The 25,767-nt window shown below is 47.5% G+C and overlaps 1 protein-coding gene across 2 annotated transcripts; it reads left to right on the plus strand.

The window, feature by feature from the left end:
- The first annotated feature begins 3,631 nt into the window (after positions 1-3,631).
- On the plus strand, positions 3,632-25,445 carry LOC119973974 (protein rolling stone-like). Of its 2 annotated transcripts, none has more exons than XM_038812699.1 (3): positions 3,632-3,749; positions 19,347-19,605; positions 23,578-25,445. In XM_038812699.1, exons 1-3 carry the CDS (start codon positions 3,654-3,656, stop codon positions 24,114-24,116), a joined length of 894 nt encoding a protein of 297 aa, XP_038668627.1. In that variant the 5' UTR covers positions 3,632-3,653; the 3' UTR covers positions 24,117-25,445. The 2 variants fall into 2 exon arrangements, with proteins under 2 accessions (XP_038668627.1, XP_038668628.1); XM_038812700.1 differs by having other exon boundaries at positions 23,587-25,445.
- Positions 25,446-25,767: the final 322 nt, after the last annotated feature.

Consider the following 25,767-nt stretch of genomic DNA (forward strand, 5'->3'; position numbering starts at 1 on the left):
TCTATATCCTCCTGTAATCCAAGGCTATCCTCCTCACTATTCACCATTCCACCAATTTCCGTATCATCCGTGAATTTACTGATCGACATTCCTGTCTAAATCATTCATATAAACCACAAACAGCAAGGGCCCTAACACTGATCCCTGTGGGACCCCACTGGACACAGGCTTCCAGTCAGAAAAACACCCCCCGACCATCACCCTCTGCTTCCTGCCACTCAGTCCATTCTGGATCCAATTTACCAAATTTCCTTGGATCGCGTGGGCTCTTACCTCCGCTATCAGTCCCCCATGTTGTGGGAGCCTTGCTGAAGTCCAAGTCGACTACGTCAAATGCATTGCCCTCATTTATACACCTAGTCACCTGTTTGAAAAATTGAACAAGTTGGTCAGACATGACCTCTCCTTAACAAAGCCATGCTGACTGTTCTTGATTAAACCCTGCCTCTCCGAATGCAGATTAATGCAGAGAATAGGTTCTGATGCCACAATTGTGGCTGGCACTGAATTGACACCAAATTGCAATTCTCCGTCACCTGGACAGTGGCCTCATTGCATTCCGGAATGCATGTAAAGTACACACCATTTGTACTTCATTAGCGGGCCCGTCCCGGTATTCTCCAGGGCCTCCACGATGCTCCATCTCGGATGGGCAGAGCTCCTGATGGCGCGGTTCACTTGTGCTTTTAAGAATCATGAAGCCATCGCCGTAGCTGCTGAGGGAGAGGAGGGATGGGTGTGGGTGGGAGGCGGAGAGGGTGGGGGAGTATGGAAAGTGTCCAACATCGCCTTTTTTGCTGACAGTTGTACCGCTGGCCAGGGGGTTTCTGCCAGGGCCCGTGGAGTAGCGGGGGGTGGCCAGGTTGTGGGGTCGGGGTGGACGGGCACGGAGCACCATTGCTGCAGCCAGCAAGGCAGCCATGCAGCTGCGCACGGTGCTGACAGCCAACTGTGTGGGTCACCCCCCAGGCCACCGCCCTAAGTGCCCTCTGGCCCCAGCCGACCCATCAGCTGTATGGGCGTGCTCCAATGCAACCAGTGCCATCTTGTTGGCTGGGATAAGCGTGTCTGGGGATTGTAATGTGTTTGTGCAGCTGTAGCTTGTCAGCCACCCGAGTGTTAATCACGGACCCGGTGAATCCCACACCGTTTTTCATCGGACTCGATTGTGTTCCACGCGGCGCCGGTGCTAGCCCCTTAACGGTCACTGAATTGATCCAGGTTCAGCGGCAGATTTGCTGCCGGGAAAGCCCATGAATCCTGTGTCGGTGTCCCCAGAGACTCCAGCCCAGTGTGTTTGGCACAATTGGAGAATTTTTCAGCTTTTCCCATTCTTCCCAGACATTTATCGTGAGTCACCTTGCGGAATTCTGTGAGCTTGCCAAGATGTTTTCCGAGTTACACACCATCTTTTCTCATTGTGGAATGCTCCCTTCCTTAACCCAGTCTTTTTGGTAGCCGGTGCTTTCGGGTCGTCCCAAATCTGGAACCTCCTCGTTCACTTTTTGCAGGAAGGAAGGAAAGACTTGCATTTATATAGCACCTCTCACGACCATCAGACGTCCCAAAGCCCTTTATGGCCAATCAGCTGCTTTTTGAAATGTTGTTACATCAGAAACACAGCAGCCAATGTTCGCACAGCAAGATCCCACATTAGCACTATGACCAGATTATTTTAAGAAGCATTTAGATGAGCACTTGAAACATCAAAGCATGCAGGTCTATGGACCAAGTGGTGTAAAATGGGATTGGAATAGATAGGTGCTTGATGGTCGGCACAGGAACGATGGGCCAAAGGGTCTCGTTCAGTACTGTAAAACTCCGTGACTCTATGACACTATAATAATAATCGCTTATTGTCACAAGTAGGCTTCAATGAAGTTACCGTGAAAAGCCCCTAGTCGCCACATTCCGGCGCCTGTTCGGGGAGGCTGGTACGGGAATTGAACCCGCGCTGCTGGCAATTGTTCTGCATTGCAAGCCAGCTATTTAGCCCACTGTGCTAAACCAGCCCCACGACAGCTGAGATTATTGTGCTCAAGTGGGATTTGAACCCACACTTTCCTATCTTCAGAGGCAAGAGCGTTACCAACAAAATCACAGAGCGGTGGTGGTGGATTTCACTCGGGGGGGTCCACGTTGCTGTGGCAACATGCACTTCCATGTTAAAGTCTGGCACTCTGGATAATATGATAGATCTCCAATTTTCTTTCTAACACCTAGTCGCTCAGGAGCCTCTCCTGCTATTATCACTTGCCAAGCATTGGAGAAGAGTTCAGAGGTCGATACTCAATCTGCTTACTTGCTACGGAAGTATTTTCCTTGACCGTCAAGTCCTGGGGTGGAACTCGAACCCAGAATTTCTGGTTCAGAGGCAGCGATGCTACCCACTGCGCCACAAGACCACGCAGTCAGGTGGGATCATTCCTGCTGCTTTAAGATTGACAGTTCATTTTTTTTATGAGCGGCACGGCAGCACAGTGGTTAGCACTGTTGTTTCACAGAGTCAGGGTCCCAGGTTCGATTCCCGGCTCGGGTGACTGTCTGTGTGGAGTCTGCACGTTCTCCCTGTGTCTACGTGGGTTTCCTCCGGGTGCTCCGGTTTCCTCCTACTAGTCCCGAAAGACGTTGTGTTAGGTGAATCGGACATTCTGACGCCTCCCTCAGTGTACCCGAACAGGCGCCGGAGTGTGGCGATGAGGGGCTTCTCACAGTAACTTCATTGCAGTGTTAATGTAAGCCTACTTGTGACAATAAAGATTATTATTATTATTTTTCAAACCCACACGTGGTTATACCAGGGTGAAAAAAACAATAGTAGACACAAAAATAAGTGACAATCAGGTTTATTCAGAATTTCTTGCAAATGGTTAATATTTCTCAAGGAATCTTCGCGGTAAGGTTTTTTGTTTTCGAAAAAGACACAGTGGGCTCGAGCCCACCCTTTGAAACTAAATCCTTCTGCAACCAATCGCTCTTTAAAAGGGGGCCTGACTATGAAATCTTCAGCTTTAATAAAGAAAAGAATATTCTGGCAGCATTTACTCCGTTTTGCATCGTAAATGCAAGGTTGGCGGTTAAGTCCTGTACTGGGGTTAGTACGTCCCGTCGGGTTTTCAGACACTGGCACTCATTTCAGCAGCGCAGTCCAATTAAGACCAAAGTTCTCCACGCGCGTTGTTTCTTTCTACTAAATGGTGGCAGGGTTGTTGGGGGCTGGGGGCGGGGGGGGGGGGGGGGGGGGAATGGTAGGATGTCAACATTTGCGCAATCAGATGATTTTGGCGTCGGTTCCCAAGATTAGTAACACGGGACAGGATGGAGAAATCTGTTGATTGAGATCCCAAAGTACACAATCTGGAGAAGTTGCTGTTGTTTCAGAGTCGCAGCTCTTTCACATACAGCCTGAAATTGAAAGCTGTTGTGTTTTCGATGGGAACGTTGGTGGGGGGTGTGTGGTGGGAAGGGGCGGGGGGCTGGTGAGGGGAAGAGAGGAGCTGTACAACTGCCAACACAACTTACTGTGATATCAGCACTGAGTCATTCAAAGTCAGTTCCAACTACCAGAACCAAATGCCTCTGTATAAATACAGGCCAGTCGATGCCAGGAGTCAGTCAGTGCGTTGAAGTATTATACAGAACTATAAAAAAAAATGGGAGCTTCTTGGATCAAGCACTTTAAGCAGGAGTTCGCTCTGGAAAAGCGTTCTCTGAAGGCCAGAGATCCACAATTAATTCTTCGGTCGCAGGTAGGATGGAAGAGATATTTCGGTCTTTTTAGCAGTAAGTAGCTCAGGATGTGATTCCTCTGGGGATTGTAATTATCTGCAAATCTAAAAGCCGACTAGAGTGGCTGTGCAGTTACAAACTGATCAGCTTTCAAACTAGTCTGCACGACACACAGAGCGATCAACTGGATAGCCCCCTGAAAACAGGCGCGATGGTCACAATTCGCGATTAACCTGAGCCCATTCAATGTAATGCAGGCAGTGCACTACGTCCGAGCTCACCTCTCAGTTGAGTAATGACTATGTCCAGCCAGTGATAACCGCACTGTATATTGGTCGCTCACATCAGTACAGGGGGAGCCAAATATGGTAACGTGCTCACACAACTTAAAGCTAGCCTGCGCTGTTGAATACCAGCCCGATCCCTGTAAAGAGGACGTGCACTATGCTTGAAACAGTTGCACAGAAAATGAATCTGAGCTGCAAACAGCGGAGAATGGACCAACATGGGAGAGAGTGGGTTGCAAAGCTTGAGGACGCTAAACTGGAGATCTAACGGGAAAAGATGAAAAGGGGAGTTCTGTTCTCAATCTGGTGGAGGATGGGGCGTGTTGTGTTAGGTACTCTGGGATAACACAGGTTGCAACTGGATGCAGCTTTAACCAAAAGATACTCCAGACCTTGAAGTTAGTTCAATCTGATTTATTGAACCAGTAGCACAGTTAGCTCAGTTCTCTGTGAGTTTCACTCTCTGCTAACCTAAGTGTGGTTACTCTGTCTGACTGAACCACACTAGTGTGCTGGAGGTGTGATACTATACATACACCCTGACTCACTCTGTAGATGTTCATCAGTGGAAAGAGGTGGAGTGTGAGTGCCTCGTGCTTTTTATAGTGAGATACCACCCCTGAGTGCCCTGCCTGCTCATTGGTCATGTCCTGTTCTCTGTGTTCATTAGCTGCCTGTCTGTGCCTGTCTGTATATTATCTGCATGTCTGCATATCATGACAGGGCGGGGTGGACAGGATTCCCCCCACCACCCACAGTCACAAGGCAATGGGACCAGTTAGCCATAAAGCCTTTTACCAGGAGTAAAGCACCGGGGACATGGATGTTGTGTCACAAGATGTTTAATAGCGTCACACGAATGGTAAAGGTCAGTGAAAGCATGCATCTTCAAAAGCCATGTCCCACCGACTGCTCCACTGAACTTGGCCACTGTGCAAATCACCACATCCCCCTCACTCACCTACTAAGTAACTCTAGCGACCACGATTCATACCTCACATTTATGTGCTTCACATCATTGACAGACATATCACTGCTGCAATCTCACACCCACATCTCACAGCTTGCACACACGTAGCGCCAGTTATTCAACCATGACGGCAACATCGACAAGACTGACGGCGCAACCCTCACGAACACAGTTCCCTCTCTCTTGCCAGGAAAGATGGCACACAACCAGAGATAGCAGGTGTTGACAGGAGGCCAACCCACATGTCCTAACCCCCAGTGTGGAGTTAGGGCTAGCCATTATTGCGGTGACCAGCAATGGTGTCGCACTAAGGGATCTGAAGGCTTGTATGGCTAAACACAAACCATTTATTGGTAAACCATAAATATCTCCAAGATACATTTCTGCATGGGTGCTGGATCCATACTGGCTTCTCCCAGACCCCTCTGTATACAGTCAGCCATCATGTGACTCTACAGCAGTATGTGGGCAATACCGTTTCCCCAGTCCCACATTAACCCTTGTTCTGCCAAGCACCCTTAGAACATAGAACATACAGTGCAGAAGGAGGCCATTTGGCCCATCGAGTCTGCACCGACCCACTTAAGCCCTCAGTTCCACCCTATCCCCATAACCCAATAACCCCTCCTGACCTTTTTGGTCACGAAGGGCAATTTATCATGGCCAATCCACCTAACCTGCACGTCTTTGGACTGTGGGAGGAAACCGGAGCAACCCACGCAGACACAGGGAGAACGTGCAGACTCCGCACAGACAGTGACCCAGCGGGGAATCGAACCTGGGACCCTGGCGCTGTGAAGCCACAGTGCTGTCCACTTGTGCTACCGTGCTGCCTTATATGACACCTCTCCCCCAAGTCTTTACCCAAATATATTTACAATACAATCTTTATTTGCTGCTCCTTCCCCCCTCTACTCCACCACCCCCCACCACCACCCCACCCTACCCCTTTCCCCCCACCCTGCTCAAGACTCTGATATTATAAATTCAGGCGATCTGGAGGCTTGACAATTAACTTTATCAGTTTGCCGTCAGAATTGTAGATTTCTGTGTTTCTGACACTCAGCTGTCTCCGTTTGATGTCTTTTTCGCTCCTCCTTTGAGTTGCGTTTCTCTTCATCGAAAACCGGCCTGATTTGTTCCGACTCCTTAGATCTATCCCGTTCCTTCCAGAGGGAATCGTCACTCCTAGAGTTGACCCGAATTTTCTTTTCCCATGGTGTCCACCTTGAGCTTGTCGGTCATTGACATTTCAAAAAGTTAAACTTCATGTCCACCTGCTGTTTCACAACTTCACCTCAAGTATTTAACACTCTTCTTTTCCGATCCTTGTTCAAGCTGATGAGATCAGTAATGGCTCTGATGAGTTCCGATGCCTTTGTTTTGGAGCGGAATCCTCATGCAAGCTTCACAACTTCGCCGTGGGCATTCATTTCTGTTCAAGGTCTTTCTCCCACAGCCACTGACTGCTCTTCAGACCCTTTCAATTCACTCGTCAGAGCGACAGCCTGTTTCTTGGAATTTTCCAATCCTGCTTTTAAAGTCCGGATTTGCTCTTCCATACTGTGCACCCCATCTTTCATATTCTTCAGAAGTTCGTTAATTTCATGGCTCTTTTCACAATGAAGTTACAACACAGCTCCAGGGTCCCAGGTTCGGTTCCCGGCTGGGTCACTGTCTGTGCGGAGTCTGCACGTCCTCCCCGTGTGTGCGTGGGTTTCCTCCGGGTGCTCCGGTTTCCTCCCACAGTCCAAAGATGTGCGGGTTAGGTGGATTGGCCATGCTAAATTGCCCGTAGTGTCCTAAAAAAAAGTAAGGTTGGGGGTGAGATTGGGGGGGGGGGGGGGGTTGGGTTACGGGTATAGGGTGGATACGTGGGTGTGAGTAGGGTGATCATTGCTCGGCACAACATCGAGGGCCGAAGGGCCTGTTCTGTGCTGTACTGTTCTATGTTCTAATTTCCTCAGTTTTGGTTGTGAATCCTGCATTCATCAAGGGCGGCATGGTGGTTCGCACTGCTGCCTCACGGCGCCGAGGACCTGGGTTCGATCCCGGCCCCAGGTCACGGTCCTGTGTGGAGTTTGCACATTCTCCCCCGTGTCTGCGTGAATCTCACCCCCCACAAACCGAAAGATGTGCAGGGTAGGTGGATTGGCCACACTAATTGCCCCTTAATTGGAAAAAGATAATTGGGTACTCTAAATTTACAAAAATAAAATAAAAATTTCTGCATTTCAACACTGTTCTGAGTCATCCACAATTACTTGAGGGCAGCACGTTAGCACAAGTGGCTAGCACTGTGGCTTCACAGCACCAGGGTCCCAGGTTCGATTCCCTGCTGGGTCACTGTCTGTGAGAAGTCTGCATGTTCTCCCCGTGTCTGCGTGGGTTTCCTCCGGGTGCTCCGGTTTCCTCCCACAGTCCAAAGACGTGCAGGTTAGGTGGATTGGCCATGACAAATTCCCCTCAGTGACCAAAAAGGAGGAGTTATTGGGTTATGGGGATAGGGTGGAAGTGAGGGCTTAAATGGGTCAATGCAGACTCGATGGGCCGAATGGCCTCCTTCTGCACTGTATGTTCTATGTACTTGTTCTGTTCCGGGCAATTTTCACCATCTTTTTTTTTAAATATAAATTTAGAGTACCCAATTATTTTTTCCAATTAAGGGGCAATTTAGCGTGGCCAATCCACCTAACCTGCACATCTTTTGGGTTGTGGGGGTGTAACCCACGCAGACACGGGGAGAATGTGCAAACTCCTCACAGACAGTGACCCAGAGCCGGGATTCGAAACCGGGTCCTCAGCGCCGTAGAATTATCACCATCTTTAATAGATAATTCCTGTACTTGAAGTTCACCCGGTTCTCATTCTTTATCAGTAAACTCATCTGGCTGACATGAATGTTGGTTCTCTCCGATGAGCTATCTTTCCTGAGCAGAGCCTAATTCCTCTCTGCTCTCCTTCAAGCTCACACTTTTTAATTATATTTCTGCTGCTTTTTTCTGAGACCCTTCATTTACTATGTTACAAATTCTGCTTTCGCTTGTAACTGCTCAACTTTCCCTTGAGTTTAGTAGTAATCCAGGAGTCACGAAGATAAAGGTTGAACCAAATTTATTTGAACACAAAAGTAAAGCCGCACCCGTGACGTACAACAGTGCCCCAGCCCGGGACTAACAGGAACTCCCAGTCCGAGCCTGGGACGGTATTTAAAAGGCTCGATAATGAGTCCCAGCTGAACAGGCTAACCTCATCCCGTTATCATGGGATCCCGTACTCCTCGAGCCCCACATGATCCTCGTGACGGTTGTCACATTGACATTCTTGGCTCTTGAGTTTCATTTCAGCCATGTCATTTTTCAACAACTCAGTGGTCCTCAGGAAGTTTGAGGCGCCCAGTGTTTTTCCGTCCAGTTCCTTCAGAATCAGATTTAATTTTCCAATATTATTTGTCTTTTTTTTTTTCACCATAACCTTGTCCCCCACCTTTCATGTTAGTTGTCCAGGTCTGTCTGCGGCAAAGTCTTAACTTGTTTCGGTTCTGTAATTGTGCTACCCATGGCTTCATTATCCGATCGCAGCTCGGAAAGTTCCACGACTCTTCCTTTCAATCCCTCCTGTTTTCCGTTCAGCTGATTCTTCAGCTCTTCAGTCTCTTTCTTGTACCTCTTGGCTTCCTCCCGGAATATTGAACATTACTGAGTCTTCTCTGCCAACTGGTTCTTCAGTTCATTCAGAGCGAACCTTAAAGTCATTTTGCTTCTCTTCAGGATTTCCCAGAGGGACAAACTGTGATCTGAGGGATCCTTGTAGTGTAGAGAAAGTGAAATGTAGTCAACTCTTATTGAAACCTCGGTCATCTCCCTTATGTGACAGCGGATGGTAAACTGCGAGATGTTGTGAATCTCTCCATCTGCAGCCTGAAAGGAACTAGACATGTATGTTTATCAGAATGGCCACCTTCACTGCCACTGGCAATGCTGGCCTTTCCCTGCTTGAAGCTTGTAGGTGACAGATTTAAATGAAGGTGTCTTTACTGAACTGCAGGTGGTTCGCATCTGTGTCCTCACTAAGGTTCAGGTCGCAGAGTTGCTCTTTGAAGACTCTTAATTGATTTGGCCTCTTGCCAAATTTGGTCCTTTTCTCATCCTCTTCCTCCTCCTCCTTCAAGCAGCTTGTCCTGCTCGGCATGGCTCCTGGTCATGTTCAGTTCACAGAGGAAGCCCGACCAGAGAATTAATATCCCAAAGTAACTTACAGCATAATGTTCTATTTGACTCTAAAGTTCTCCAGGACGAGCAAGACATGTTGCATGTTCAAACTTTAACCAGGTACAGGAAACCTTCAAAATTAGAGTGATTTCACCAACAGTCAGAAGATAAAGTCCAGCAACCAACCTGGAAATGCTTCATTATCCCGGTAAATGGTGTAGGTATGGGGCAACATAAACATAGAAAATAGAAGCAGAAGGAGGCCATTCGGCCCTTCGAGCCTGCTCCGCCATTCATTATGATCCTGGCTGGTCATCAAGTTCAATACCCTGATCCAGCCTTCCCCCCATATCCTTTGACTCCTTTAGCCCCAAGAACTATATCTAATTGCTTCTTGAAATTACACAACATTTTGGCCTCAACTACTTTCTGTGGGAGTGAATCCCACAGATTCACCACTCTCTGGGTGAGGACATTTCCCCCCCACCTCAGTCCTAAAAGGTTTACCCCTTATCCTCAAACTATGACCCCTAATTCTGGACTCCCCCATCATTGGGAACATTCTTTCTGAATCCACTCTGTCTAATCCTGTTAGAATTTTGTAAGTTGCTATGAGTTCCTCTCTCACTCTTCTAAACTCCAATGAATAGAATCCTAACCAACTTAGTCTCTCCTCATATGACAGTCCCACCATCCCAGGAATCAGCCTGGTAAACCTTCGCTGCCCTCCCTCCATAGCAAGAACACCCTTCCTCAGATAAGGACACCAAAACTGCTCACAATATTCCAGGTGTGGCCTAACTAATGCCCCATACAATTGCAGTAAAACACCTCTATACCTGTACACAAATCCTCTCGCTATGAAGGCCAACATACCATTTGCCTTCTTTACTGCCTGCTGTACAGGTCTGCGCGCTCACTTTCAGCGACTGATGCATGAGGACACCAAGGTCTCGCTGAGTATCCACTTCTCTCAATTTATATCCATTGAAATAATAATCTGCCTTCCTATTTCTGCGACCGACGCGGATAATCTCACATTTATCCACATTATACCACATCTGCCATACATGTGCCCACTCACTCAGCCCGTCCAAATTCCGCTGCAGCATCTCTGCATCCACCTCACAGCTCACCTTCCTACCCAACTTTCTATCATCTGCAAATTTGGAGAAAATACATTTAGTTCCCTCATCCAAATCATTAATATATAATGTGAACAGTTGGGGTCCTAGCACAGATCCCTGCGGCAACCCACTAGTCACTGCCTGCCAATCAAAACAAGACCCATTTATTCCAAATTTTTGCTTCCTGTCTGCTAACCAACTTTCTATCCACCTCAAGACACTACCCAAACTCCCATGACCTTTAACTTTACATATTAATCTGCTCTGTGTGTCCTTGTCGAAAGCCTTCTGAAAGCCTAAATAAACCGCATCCACTTGTTCTCCCTGGTCAACTCTTCAAAGAATTCTAGTAGATTTGTCAAGCACGATTTTCCTTTCGTAAATCCATGCTGACTTTGTCTGATTACTGCTTTCCAAATGCTGTGCCATGAAATCCTTGATAATGGACTCCACCAACTTCCCTATCAGCTACGTTCGGCTCACTGCTCTGTAGTTCCCTGTGTTGTTTCTCCCTCTCATTTTGAATAGCGGGGTTACATTATCTACCTTCCAATCTGTAGGAACCATTCCAGAGTCCGAAGATTTTTGGAAATGACCACCAATGGATCTACTATTTCTAGGGCCATTTCCTTAAGATCTCTGGGATGAAGTCTATCAAGCCCTGGAAATTTGTCCCTTCATTTCCCAAAACCATTTCTTTACTAATATTAATTTCCTTCAGCTCCTTACTAAAACTTGTGCTTCTCAGAACTTCCGGTACATTATTCATGTCTTCCTTGTGAAGACAGCAGCAAAATCCGAATTTAGTTCCTCGGCTATTTTTTGTTCACTGTCATGAATTCCACCATTTCTGACTGTAAAGGACCTACATTAATTTTTATCCATCTTTTTCTCTTTACATACCTATACAAACTTTTACAGTCAGTTTTTATGTTCCCCGCTAGTTTCCTTTCAAATTGTATTTTCCCCTTCTTAATCAATCCCTTGGTCTGCCATTGTTGAATTTTAAACAATCCCAATACTCAGGTCTATTGCTTTTTCTTGCTAATTTGTATGCCTCTTCTTTGAATCTAATATTATCTCTAATTTCCTTGTAGCCATGGTGTGGCCACAGTTCCTTTCTACTCTTGCACCAAATAGGAATCAATAACTTTTGGAGTCCACCTATTAATTCCTTGAATATCTGCCATTGCCTGTCCGTTGTCCTTCCTTTCAGTAATGTTTCCCAGTCCATCATTACCAGCTCAGGTCTCATACCATCATAGTTACCGTTATTAAAGTTCAGGACCTTGGTCTCAGAATCAATGACCTCACCTTGCTAAAGAACTCTGCCATGTTATGGTCACTCATCCCCATGGGTTCTCTCATAACTAGGTTGCCATCTTTCTCATTGCACAACACCCAGTCCAAGATGGTCTGTTCCCTTGTTGGTCCAGAAAACCATCCCGTACACACTCAAGAAATTCCTCCTCTATTGTACTATGACTAATTTGACTCACCCAATCAATAAGCAGATTAAACTCATCCATAATCACAGATGTTCCTTTATCATGTGCATCTCTGATTTCCTGTCTAATGCAATTCCCAACATTTCCATTGCCGTTCGCTAGCCTGTATTCCACCCGTACGAATGCTTTTTGCCCCTTGATGTTTCTTAACTTGACCGGGACAGATTCCACGTCATCTGTACTGATATCTTTCCTCAATATTGTATCAATATCTTCTTTAATCAACAATGCAACTCCACCACATTTTCCTTTCTGTCTGTCCTGCCTAAAAACTGAATAGCCCTCAATGTTTATTTCCCATTTTTGGTCACCTTGGGGCCATAACTCCGTAATCCCAACTGTATCATATCCCTTTACATCTACCTGCGCAACTAATTCATCCATTTTATTTCGAATGCTCCAAACGTTCAGATACTAAACCTTAAGGCAATCCTTTTAACGTACCTAGTCCCGTCCCTACTCTCTTTTACAGTGTTATTATCTGACACAGGCTCTTGATTTCTCTGCCTATCACTTTTCTTATTCTCCTTTCTGTCTTTTTCTCTTGTTCTTGATTCCCCCTGCTCTGAATCCTTACATATGTCATCATATGGGGCTGTTTAGCACACTGTGCTAAATCGCTGGCTTTGAAAGTAGACCAAGCAGGCCAGCAGCACGGTTCAATTCCCGTAACAGCCTCCCCGAACAGGCGCCGGAATGTGGCGACTAGGGGCTTTTCACAGTAACTTCATTGAAGTCTACTCGTGACAATAAGCAATTTTCATTTCATTTTATTTTTCATCCCCCAGCCATTTGACTTTAAACACTCCCCAACCTCTCCAGCAAATACCCACACAAGGACATCCTGCCCTGTCCAACTGTAACCCGCCCAGTTTGTACAGTCCCATCACCCCCAGAACACGTCCCAATGCCCCAGGAATCTGAAACTCTTCTATTCACACCATCTCTTCAGCCACGTATTCATCCGAAACATCCTATTTCTACTCTGACCAGCATGTGGCACTGGTAGTAATCCTGAGATCACTCCCTTTGAGGATCAATTTCTCAACTTTCTTTCTAACTCCCTGTTTTCAGGACCTCATCCCAATTTTTACCTGTGGCATTGGTACCGATGTGCACCACAACCACTGGCTTCTCCAGAATGTCCTGTAACTGCTCCAAGACATCCTTAACCTTAGCACAAGGGAGGCAACATGTCATCCTAGAGTCTCGTTTGCAGCTACAGAAACGTCTATCTATTCCCCTTTGCAATCAAATCCCCGATAACTATTGCATTCCCACACTTTTTACTCCCCCCCTCTCCAGCAGAACCAACCGTGGTGTAACAAATGTGGCTGTTGCTGCTTTGCCCGGAGAGATCATTCCCCTCAACAGTATCCAAAATGGTATTACAGCAAATTACTGCGGATGCTGGAATCTGAAACGAAAGAGAAGTGCTAGGAAATCTTATCAGATCAGATCAGGTTCGTATCCCGGCTGGGTCACTGTCTGTGCGGAGTCTGCACGTCCTCCCCGTGTGTGCGTGGGTTTCCTCCGGGTGCTCCGGTTTCCTCCCACAGTCCAAAGATGTGCGGGTTAGGTGGATTGGCCATGCTAAATTGCCCGTAGTGTCCTAAAAAGTAAGGTTGGGGGGGTGTTGTTGGGTTACGGGTATAGGGTGGATACGTGGGTTTGAGTAGGGTGATCATGGCTCGGCACAACATTGAGGGCTGAAGGGCCTGTTCTGTGCTGTACTGTCCTATGTTCTATGTTCTATCTGGCAGCATCTGTAGGGAGAGAAAAGAACTAACGTTTCGAGTCCAATGAGTCAAAGAGTCATTGTGCTCGAAACGTTAGCTCTTTTCTCTCCCTACAGATGCTGCCAGATCTCCAAAATGGGATATCCCTTTTGCTGGGGAGTGGCTGCAGGAGATTCCTGTACTGCCTGCCCACCTCTCTTGCTCTGCCTGGTGGTCACCCATTCCTTTCCTGCCTGTGGAGTCTGAGCCTGCGGAAGGGAGGAGGTGAGGGCATCCTTCGGTTTGTTTAACATTTTGTTCAACTGTGCAAGTTTAAGCCAGGGTTTAGCTAGAGTGAGGTGTATTCAGTGGTTTAAAATGAGCATTGTACATTGATTCACATCTCCTTGTTATGTTGTTTCCGATGGTTGTCCACCGCACTGACTCAACTGCTTTTACCAAGATGACATCTGACGAAGTTATAGAGTCACATGGCACCTAAGAGAAAGGCACTGGACAGCCCAGCATGTGGTAACTTGCGATGGAGACCTATAATTCCACTGTTCCATGAGTGAGTAGCTGGAGGGCTCAATATCGTTAGTGCCATGGTTTGGTCCAATGGAAATCATGTTTAACCAATTTATTGAAATTCTTTCAAGGAGTTACATGTGTTGTAGATAAAGGGGAACCGGTGGATGTACTGTACTTAGATTTCCAGAAGGTATGTGATAGTGTACCACATCAAAGATTATTGCAGAAAATAAAAGTTCATGATATTGGGGTATTATATTGGCAAGGACAGAAGATTGGCTGGATAAAAGGAAACAGAGAGTTTAAATAATTGGGTCTTTTTCTGGCTGGCACAATGTGATGAGTGGTGTGTCACAGGGATCATTGTTGGGACCTTAACTGTTCACAATTTGTTTAAATGACTTGCACCAAAGGAATGGTGGTAAACTTTTACTCACACAAAGATAGTAGGAAAGTAAATTGTGAAGAGGACACAAGGAGGCTACAAAAGGGTAGAGATATGTTAAGTGAGTTGGCAAAGATTTGGAAAATGGAGTACACTGTGGACAAATGTGCAATGCTCCATTTTAGCAGGAAGTTTAAAAGACGCTAAATGGTGAGAGATTGCACAACTCTGTGATGCAGAGGTATCTGGGTGTCCTACTGCATGAGTCACAAAAGTCTTGTATGCAGGTACAGCAAGTAATTAGGAAAGCTAATGCCCGTTAATCTCCCATTTGAAGACTAAGTACTCCTGCCAACATAAAAAGCAGAGTGAAAGTGATGTGCCGTTCAATGATACTTCAAAATTTGTGCCTTCAATGGCACATCGGAGATTTTGCTGGACCTGAGAGGGGCGGGGCTTATTCTCGCCTTTATTAAAGGGCGCCCCAGTCACAAGTACACTGTTGCAGCCATCCCCACCCAACACCCACCCCCCCGCCCCCGATCAGTGGCAAGCCTCCCTCCCCCTGAATCGCTGGCAAGGGTGCCCTCAGCTCTTTAAACTGTGTGGGGCAAGCACTCAGACAAAGCGCCTGCTCTTTCTAGAAGATTTGTGCTAACAAAGAGACATCCTCTTTAATAAAAACTACGGTTAGAAAAACAGCTGCTCCGCGTTCTGGAGTTTGCACATTCTGCGTGGGGCTCACCTCCACAACCCAAAATGATTTGTAGGATAGATGGATTGGCCATGCCAAATTGCCCCTAAATTGGATAAAGAATTGGTTACTCTACATTTAAAAAAAAGGAAAAACAGTTGTTTAAAAGAGGAAATACTTGAGAGTTAATGGACCTCATAGAGCTATATAAATAAACCACAGTAATCTTTCCTTTGAAACAGCTGGGACCTGTCAGGCTTTTAAAATGCAATGGTCAGTGAAATTGAATATGAATGGTGCAGTTCAAAGCTTTTAGACTTCTAACCTTGCAGAGAGGCTTCAATAAGTTAAAGGGCAATGAAATTGAGTTTGTAAAAACACTTCAAAGGTTTCCACCACATTAAAGGGAATACCTTTGCCTTCATCACTTTGAACTTCATATGTTGACAGACAGTTTAATGGGTTTAAAGGCTGCAGCTGGGAAGACCAGCCAAATGAAATGAAATGAAATGACCCCCATCCCATCCCATTAAAGACCCCCAACCTGAGCCCCTCCAGCCAGGCATCCCCATCACGCAGATCCCATGAAGGACCCCCTCAGCTCCCTGGTGGCAAGTGTAGGGAGAGTACTTACTCCTTGACTCCCTCTGAGTGCAAGCCGCCAGCTCCCTGTTTCTCAGGACTTGCACCAATTTACACCAGTGGGACTATCGGCTGGCAGGGACTGGAGCATCCCAGGAGGCCAGTGAATTGAACATCCTGCATGATATGATAATCAAATTAAGGTTAATCAGGTATTTGCATGTCCTCGCCAGGTCTAGAGGAGGGGGGGGGGGGAAGTGGGAAACGTCTTTGAAGCCGATTTGTGGGGGGGGGGGCAGTCCCAGAGAATTCCTCCAACAGAATTATGTCATTTATTGTGAGGGGAACTGATTGCAAAGGTATGGAGGATATGTTTGAGTTGTACAGGGCATTGGTGAGACCATGGGCTGGATTGTCTGCTGTCGGGGTTCTCCGTCACTGCGGCAGCTCTGGCATTTCCCGAAGGCGTGGGGCTACCCACAATGGGAAACCCCATTGGCCGGCTGGAGGGATGGAGAACCCTGTTCCATATCTGGGGTGCTGTGAACAGTACCGGTCTCCTTATTTAAGGAAACTTGTAAATGCATTAGAAGCAGTTTACTGGAGGCTTACTGGACTAATAACAGAAATGGGCCAGTTGTCTTATGGGGAAAGGTTGGACGGGCTCGACCTGTACCTTCTGGAGTTCAAAAGGTTAAGAGGTGGCTTGATCACAAGCTTTAATATCCTGAGAGACGCTAACGCAGTGAATGTGGAGAGGATGCTTCCTCTTTTCGGAGAATCTAGAACTAGGGAATCACTGTTTAATTATCAGGGGGTACTCATTTAAGACAGAGATGAGGGCGGCACACTGGCACAATGGTTAGCACTGCTGCCTTACAGTGCTAGGGACCCGGGTTCAATTCCAGCTTCGGGTCACTGTCTGTGTGGAGTTTACACATTCTCCCCGTGTCTGCGTGGGTTTCCTCCGGGTGCTCCGGTTTTCTCCCACAGTCCAAAGATGTGCAGGTTAGGTGGATTAGCCATGGCAAATTGCCCCTTAGTGTCTAAAGGTTAGGTGGGGTTGTCGGGGAGTTGGCCTAGGTAGGGTCCTATTTCAGAGGCTCAGTGCAGAGGGCCAAATGGCCTCTTTCTGCATTGTAGGGATTCTATGGAAGTTTTGAACCCAGAATCGCGCGATTCCAAATTTTTTCAGAAGGTTGAGAGTCCCTGGAACTCTTTTCCTCAGAAGGAAGTGAAAGAAGAGTCTTTGAATATTTTAAGGTCGAGCTGATAGAATCTTGATTAACAAGGGGGTGAAAGATTATCAGAGGTAGGCAGGAATGTGAGGTTGAGGATACACTCAGATCAGCCTAGATTTTATTGAATGGCAAAGCAGGCTCGAGGGGCCGAGTGGCCTACTCTTGCTCCTAGTTTGTAAATTTATATGCTTCTGGAGTAATAATCCAGTTCAAGTCTTAAAAATAAGACTCCAGTCACATGATAATATGGTTGACTCTTCAATGCCCGTGACCTGGCCTCACAAACCATACATCTGTATCAAAGCAAAACATTCCACCACTGCCGCAGTGCAATTAGGAATGAGCGGCAAATGTGACCTTCCCACTGTCGCCCACGTCCTCACACTGAGCTGATATATATGCTGGAGCTGTGGGACAATGTAACTTAAGGTCGCCGTCATGCTGACAATAGTGGAGCAAGTGGAAGATGGAGGCACAGAGCTGGAGTCAGAAGAACGAAGAATGGATGATACAGGAAGAGAAAGTTGCCAGCATGGGAAAGGTTAACGAATATCGGGTGGGACAAGATTGATTGTATTTTAAACACAAGAATAACAACTTAATGGGCATGATCCTCGGCCACGCTACACCGGAAAAGCAGCTCGCCGCGGCACAGCATGATCAGTGAAAGCCGGGACATCTCTCTCCCAGGATCTACCCGAATCGCGTGAGATTCAATGCAATTTTGCAAGAGGTTGCGATGTGAATCCTGCCCACAATGGGCGGGATCATGTTTTAGCAAATCTGAATATTAGAGCGAGGCATTACAGTATCTGCTTACTGTAATGTGCAGTTTCCTGAGGAATCTGAGGCTATGGGATTCAACCCCTTTCCCTCAGAAACCTCAGGTGAGCATTGTTCTGCACTGGTCTCCACAAACGGGGACCAGGCGTAAAGGCACTGGTTGGGGGTCTCCAAGGGTTCGGTGGCCCCCAGCCTAATGCTCCTTGGATAGGGTGATGCCTTGGCACAGCTGGTGCCACCTGTGTACCCTGGCAGTGCCACTTAGGTGCTAGCCTGGCATTACCAAGGTGCCCAGGTGGTACAGGCCGGGTGCCAGGTTGGTACTGCCAAGGTGCCAGGTTGGCATTTTTGAGATCAGGTAGGGGTTGCCTGGCGTGGGTGACAGGCTGGTGTCAGGAACCCTTCTATATTACGTTCAGGCTGGGTGGGGGGGGATTGTTTCAGGGGCCTCGGAGATTGAGACGCCATTGAAAAATAGCGGCACGATCTCTCGCTACACTGAGGAGTTCTGGCGAGCACAGCTCGCGATGTAAAAAACGGGGCAATGTGCTGCCTCAGCACGGTGAGTGCCGGGAAACATGATTCTAAATGCGCTCGCTCGGGGACTTTGTTTCATTTTGGGAAAATTGCCCCTTAAATCTCTGATGCAACCAAATGGCCAGATTCTGTGATTTCTATACCATGTGTAGATGGGCTGGGTTCCAGTGGCGATAAAAGACTTATAACAATAATAATTAATTCAGTACTCTGAGCAGCTCCTACACGCTTCCTGCCCACGCTCCTGGAGAAATCCGACGCTCCTGAGACGTGACTCTTTAAGTAGCTGCATCATCACATCATCATATGACCACTCTGTCTACACTTTGGAGCCATATGTAAAATAGCCCGCTCACACCTACTGTCTCAGCCAACACAAAAAATGCAACATACCCCAATGATGCTGTACCCCAGTGTGAATCAGTACTTTCGGAAGAAGAAAGAAAATTGAAATAAAAGTTCTCAAATAACTTTAATTTATGCATGGAGAAGGGGGGGGGGGCACACAAAATCAATGGCTGTGTGCCAGGAATGGTGCAGACGGAATGTCCATATGCCCCTGACCAACATTCCTTTCCATTCTTTGGCAGCAACTATACAATTTCGTAGAATTTACAGTGCAGAAGGAGGCCATTCGGCCCATCGAGTCTGCACTGGCTCTTGGAAAGAGCACCCTACCCAAGGTCAACACCTCCACCCCATCCCCATAACCCAGTAACCCCACCCAACACTAAGGGCAATTTTGGACACTAAGGGCAATTTATCATGGCCAATCCACCTAACCTGCACATCTTTGGACTGTGGGAGGAAACCGGAGCACCCGGAGGAAACCCACGCACACACAGGGAGGATGTGCAGACTCCGCACAGACAGTGACCCAATCCGGGAATCGAATCTGGGACCCAGGAGCTATGAAGCGATTGTGCTATCCACAATGCTACCGTGCTGCCCACCCAGATTGTGACAGTCCACCTTACTGATGGGACCTTCCAAGGAAACTCTTGGTTCATGTTGACTGAACGTTTTTCTTTCCTCTCTTCCAGTGGGGTGTCCACCCGGTTCTCTGGTTATTTTATCGAATCATCGTCATGATATACACCCTGATTTGGTGCATTGCAAGTGGAGTTCAGACCAACAGCCCAAAATGGTTCATCTTCCTGACACATATAACTTATATCATCCTAACCATTTACTTCATCTTGGCATTGGTAAATTTGATATGCTACATGGCACTTGGGCAGAAGAGGTCAGAACAGAACATCGGGGCGGCCTCGTTGGAGGAAATTTCCAGCTACAGCCCAGGTAAGACATTGACCCGAATGTCGTGGTTAGCGACGGAGCGATGATGCTCTTCCCTCGAAGGGAGCTGCCCACAAAGACACCAACATAACGTCAATTCCCCCTTTTGCTGATGTCAGTTTGAATCTGGTGCCAAGTCCAGGGGATCCAATCACATTGAAGTATTAGCGTAGACAGCAAATCAGAAAGTAAAATGCACTGAAATTTTCCATTTTTTATTTAGATTTTAGAGAATTAAACAAATGATTGTAACTTGCATTTGGAATTAATATAGAAGCTAAAATATCAAAAACAAAACTTGGGGAAAAATGTGATTGGAGACAAAAAATCTTATAGTATGAAGACCACAAAGAAAAAAGAATATTAGTTCACGTGAGTTCCTGAGGCCAAAATCAGGGCCAGGATTCTCCGACCCCCCCATGAATCCCGCCCCGCCGCCCTGACGCCGGATGCCCTATTCTCCGGCACCTTTTATCGGGGGGCGGCGGGATTCCCGCCACGCCAGTCGGGGGCCATTGACAGTGGCCCACCCCCGGCGATATACCAAGACCCGATGGGCCAAGCGGCAGTCCAGTTTTGCCCAGTCCCGCCGGCGTGAATCACTCACCTTACGTACCGGCGGAACCTGGCAGGTGAGTATGCGGGGGCGGTCCTCAGAGGGCAGCGGGGTGATCTGGCCCCGGAGGGGCCCCACGGTGGCCTGGCCCGCGATAGAGGCCTACCGATCTGCAGGCGGGCTTGTTCCATGGGGTGACTTCTTTCCTCCGTGCCGGGCCCCTCTAGGGCTCCGCCAAATTGCCCAGGGGCCGGCGCGGAGAAGAGAACCCCTGCGCATGCGCAGAAATATGCCAGCCGGTCCGCGCATACGCGAGATCACGCCAACCGTTCCGCGCATGCGCGAACTTGCACTGGCCCTTCAGCGCCGGCAGGAGCAGCACCAACCCCTCCAGCGTCCACCTAACCCCCAAAAATGTTGAGAATTCCTCTCTTTCGGGGGCTGTTGACGCCGGTGTGGTTGGCGCCGGTTTTCCCGCCGGTGTGGGGACTTAGTCCCCAGAAGGGAGAATCCCGCCCCAGATTCCAGAGGATTTTTCATTGTGGTGGTATTCCGTTCTGCTGTGTTCAACAACACTGAAACGCTTGGAACAAATGATACTGCTGCATTGTGAGCTTTTCGATGTTTAGTCCACTTGCCACATGTGTCCAGAGCTTTTAGTATCAAGCCGGCTTTGTGGAGTTGACAGCTTACCTAGCCTGGCTGCTGGAGTTTTGTCAAGTTCATGTTTAAACAGCAGTCTTCCTGTGAAGACCAGGGGCCGGATTTTGCGTCCCGCTGCTCCCGGTTTCTGGTGCGGCGCGTCACCACCGGCAGTGGGGTTCTCCGTGCCGGCAGCCAACCAGTGGGGTTTCCCATTGTAGCCACCTCCACGCCGTCGAGAAATCCACGGGCGTGAGTGCGCTGCCGGCGAAACGGAGGATCCTGCCGGAGGTAAATCCAGCCCCAGAGATTTAATTTTAAACTGTCCAAAAAGGCCAGAGGCTTGTATTATTTGACTTTCTTTCTCCACAGTGACTTCATAAGGGATGTTGGTAACACAGTGATTAGCATTGTTGCGTCAAAGTGCCAGGGTCCCAAGTTCGATTCCCGACTTAAGCCACTGTCTGTGCGGAGCCTGCACGTTCTCCCCGTGTCTGCGTGCGTTTCCACCGGGTGCTCCGGTTTCCTCCCACAAGTCCCGAAAGATGTACTGTTAGGTGAATGGGACATTCTGAATTCTCCCTCCATGTACCGGAACAGGCGCTGGAATGTGGCGACTCGGGGATTTTCACAGTAACTTCATTGCAGTGTCAATGTAAGCCTACTTGTGACAATAAAGATCATTATTGTTATAATTGGCTTTGGTTTCTCAATTGATAATGTCTCAGCCATCAGTTATTGAAAGGGGTGCCATCCATGTTGGGGATCTGCTTATTGGCAAGCTATTATCACAGAAGATGCACTGACACCGCCGGCTAGATAACCTCCGAGACAAAGGGCCGACCCTATCATCACGTGACTTGTAGCAGCCGTCTTAATTTTTTTGTTCAGCAGAAAAGGACCGTTTTGTTTTATAAAAACACATAGCAAGAAGGATAAAGTTTTAAAATATATAGTGATGGGTTTCTTTATGTCATAGAAACCCAATATCTCAATGGAAGAGTTTTAACAGGTAGTATTTCAATGAGTTGGTCTTAAATCTAAACACTGAATACAGAATGCCAAGAACATTTTCTCCATATGGCAACATGGTAGGAGACAACTTTAGAGCCTTACATCTTCACAATCAACATTCAAATTTAATTTTACCATGGAGACAGAACAACAATTTAGCATACCATTCCTCAAAGTTCTCATCAGCAAGTCCATGGTGACACTTGATATTAAGTTGACCATAAGCCAACTCATTCTGACACGTGCCTCCACAACTGATCATTCCATCGTCCATTCATCCTGCAAACATTTTCCAACATGTTCAATTGTAGATCCTACTCCATCAGTGACAAAAAAACATCCACATCACCGTCTTAAGTCTACAGATCAACTCAGTGGATTCCCTTTCTGCAGTATTAATGCTCATCCACCAGTTACTCATTCTATAACAACTACTTTCATTCAGGCACGTGTTAGTTCCCCATACATTGGTTCCAGCTTGCACAGATTACTACTGCTATCAGCCAGCAGACACAGAAATCTGATACAAGTCATCTCAGAAACTCCACTTCATAGTCCATACCCACAAAGATAAAACTCCATCTATAATATGCCAGGAATTGGCAGCATTCTGTGCAATTTCAGACTTGTATCGCAAAAAGAAAATGCTGGAAAATCTCAGCAGGTCTGGTAGCATTTGTAGGGAGATAAAAGAGCTAACGTTTTGAGTCCAGATAACCCTTTGTCAAAACTAAAAGACAGAGAATAATAATAATCTTTCCATGCCACAAGTATGAAGTTACTGTGAAAAATACCCCAGTCGCCACATTCCGGCGCCTGTTCGGGTAAGCTGGTACGGGAATTGAACTTGCGCTGCTGGCCTTGTTCGGCATTACAAACCACTGAGCTAAACCAGCCCCAAGTGGGAAATATGGAGTGAGAATGAAATATTAGTCCTAACCACAGGGTAGGGGCCTGAGGAGGGACCATGTCCATGAAAGAGGATCTGGGGGAGGGGGGGGGGGGGGGGTATGAAGGGTGGGGGTGTGAAGAGGGGCATAAAGTGTCCTCATTAAGGTTGGGAGGGTGAAAGAGGTGGGGGCAAGACAGGGGGTGTGGGAGTGCCTGAAAAGTGGGGTCCCTCAGCTACCCCATAGTGGGGTGTCCTCACTTGGGAGGGGGGGGGGGGTGTGGCCATGCGTGCAGGGTTGACATTGCCCATCAGTGGGGGGTGTGTGGGGGGGCGGAATCTCAAGGTCACTTAGAGATCGGGGCACCCTTTTAAAATGGCCGCCCGATCTCTGAGGAGCCAATCGCGTCGGCGTGTTCAGCTCCCCAGTGGACAGGCCTTCTTCATGTGCACGCAAGTCATTAACTTCAGTTAAACGCAGAATCATAGAATTATAGAATCTCTATAATGCAGAAGGAGGCCATTCAGCCCATCGAATCTGCATCGAGCCTCTGAAAGAACATCCTACCAAGATCTACGCCCCCACCCTCTCCCGTAATCTAGTAACTCCACCTAGCCTTTTTGGACATTAAAGGACAATTTAACATGCTAAACCCACTTAAACGGGAGCACCCGGAGGAAACCCCCGCAGACACGGTGGGGTAACGTGCAAACTCGACACAGACAGTTCCCCCAAGGTTGGAATTGAACCCGGATCCCTGGCGTGTGAGGCTGCAATGCCAACCATTCTGCCACCGTGCAGATATCTTAGCAAATATGAAACAACTGTTGAGGATGTACTTTTAATAATGTCATTGTTTTTTTTTGTTATGAGCAATTCCAGAAATTGAAGATGGGATCCCTTCTCAGACATTGCGGAATGAGTACTACGCACCCTCTACTTTGCTGTATCCCACCATCTGTATTCAGTGGGTTCTGCACAACCTAACCTGTGTGACCGCCCTTTTTGTCACAGTTGCCTTCTGGAGCTTTGACTATATCCCAGGGAGATTAATTGACTCCACGAACATCAACATGCATGTGATCAACTCAGTGCTTGTACTACTGGAGCTGAGTGTGACGGCAGCCCCCATTCACCTCGCCCATTTCGTTTACACTTTGACCTATTGCCTGACATTTGTTGTCTTTACTGTCATCTACTGGGCTGCTGGAGGCACCAACCTCAGGGGGAAACCGTACATCTACAGGTCACTAAACTATGAGGAGAAGCCAGGGCCTGCCGTGGGCTTCATCATCGTGAGCATTTGTATCCTCATACCCCTCCTCCAGTTCCTGGTGTGGAACCTCCACTTTCTCAGACGTCACCTGTACCTCAAGTACAACAGGAAGGATGGTGAGGTGCCGCACTGTTAATCTCTCTGTGGAGTTTCCTCATTTCAGTGCAGAGGAATTTCAAAACAAGGTGGCAAAGATGGAAATGAACCAGAAAAGGGAAGCCATGTCCACATCAAGCATCAATGGACAGAATAAGGGACCAACGTGTTTTATTTTGGGGGGCTGGCCCACATCATAAGTTCTTCTTTTCTTTTACATTGTTGGGTGACCCATTTTGCCACTGAGCCATCCCTCCAATTGGACATGTCCAAAGATATTCTGTTGCTGGGGCATTCCCCAAACGATTTGGTGTCATTGTTCGTACCAAAGGGAGATGCAAGAAGTAGCCACGCCAGCGAGCTACAAACTGGTGAATGTTTCCCTAAAGGGCAACAGTGACGTTCGTGGACATGATGTGAAGCTGAGCTGCACGTCCTCCTGCCTCGCTTGCTAAATTAAGACTTTCTTTCGACTCAGTAAAGCTTGTCCGAAGAAGGCAGTTAGCAAGAGACAGTCTGCTGCTCAGGGACATTTCACTTTGGCAAGCTGAAGCACGTTCTGGTCTTGGAGAAACATTTCACAGCCAGCAAGGCCAATCCATTTCCCCCTGAGAGTCCAGTTCACCAAGAAATGACCTGTCCCCGGGGGGCTAGCACCAGATGCTCGGTCATTGATAGACACACTGTCAGAGTAAACGCTTAGCCCTTGGCAGACTCAATAAGCCATTCACACACAGAAACACATCAGAGCTAAATTATGCTGGACATTTCCAACTGGTGAACCTCCTGGGTTGAGGGGAAATATGCAAGGAGATTTCCAAAGAATCTAACCTCTGCCCCCTCCTATTTCTCAGCATAAGTTTCCATTTTGTGCACCTCTCAATTGTGCCTCTTAATTTGACTAGTCCAGCACATGTCTGACCAGCCTCCCATGATTACGCTCCGTGCCATGCTGCCCATGTCCTCACTTGCACCAAGTCCCATTCAGCAATTATCCCTGTTGTCGCTGATCTACATTGGCTTATTCTTCCTTGCAAATTACTCCATGGCCTCTTCCCTCCCTATCTCTGCCATCTCCTCCAGCCCCACAACCATTACAGTTCCCTGTGCTGGTTTAGGTCTGATCACTTGATCAAGCCAGATTTCAATAACTCCTGCATTGCCTTCAGTTGACTGAGCTTGACCCTCTGGAATTCCCTCCCGACACTTCCCGCCTCTTGACATAGGATCATAGAGTCATACAATCATGACAGTGCAGAAGGAGGCCATTCGGCCCATCATGCCCGCACCGACCCTTTAAAGAGGACTCCACCTCGGCCCCATTCCTGTGCCCTATCCCCACATAACCTGCACACCTTTGGACTGCGGGAGGAAACTGGAGCACCCGGAGGAAACCCACGCAGACACGGGACGAAAATGCAAACTCCACACAGACAGTCACCCAAGGCTGGAATTGAACCCAGGTCAATGGCGCTGTGAGGCAACAGTGCTAACCACTGCACCGCCGTGCCCCCCTTCGCTTTCCTCCTTAAGTTACTCTTTACAAACTGTTTGGCCGAACCTTTGGTCATCTTTCCTAATATCTCCTTTTGTGACTTGGTGTAATTTTCATTTAATAATGTTCCAGTTAAGTTCATTGGGATATTTTGTTCTGTTAAAGATACTGTAAAAACACAAGTTAATGTTGGTGA

The sequence above is a fragment of the Scyliorhinus canicula genome, chromosome 11 (genome assembly GCF_902713615.1).
Source record: "Scyliorhinus canicula chromosome 11, sScyCan1.1, whole genome shotgun sequence".
NCBI lineage: Eukaryota > Metazoa > Chordata > Chondrichthyes > Carcharhiniformes > Scyliorhinidae > Scyliorhinus > Scyliorhinus canicula.

Excerpts from the sequence above, each read along its gene's own strand:
- LOC119973974 (XM_038812699.1), top strand. The coding sequence starts at position 3,654 with ATGGGAGCTTCTTGGATCAAGCACTTTAAGCAGGAGTTCGCTCTGGAA. Across the intron at positions 3,750-19,346 it reads AATTAATTCTTCGGTCGCAG|TGGGGTGTCCACCCGGTTCT; the intron begins GTAGGATGGAAG and ends CCTCTCTTCCAG. Across the intron at positions 19,606-23,577 it reads AATTTCCAGCTACAGCCCAG|CAATTCCAGAAATTGAAGAT; the intron begins GTAAGACATTGA and ends TTTTGTTATGAG.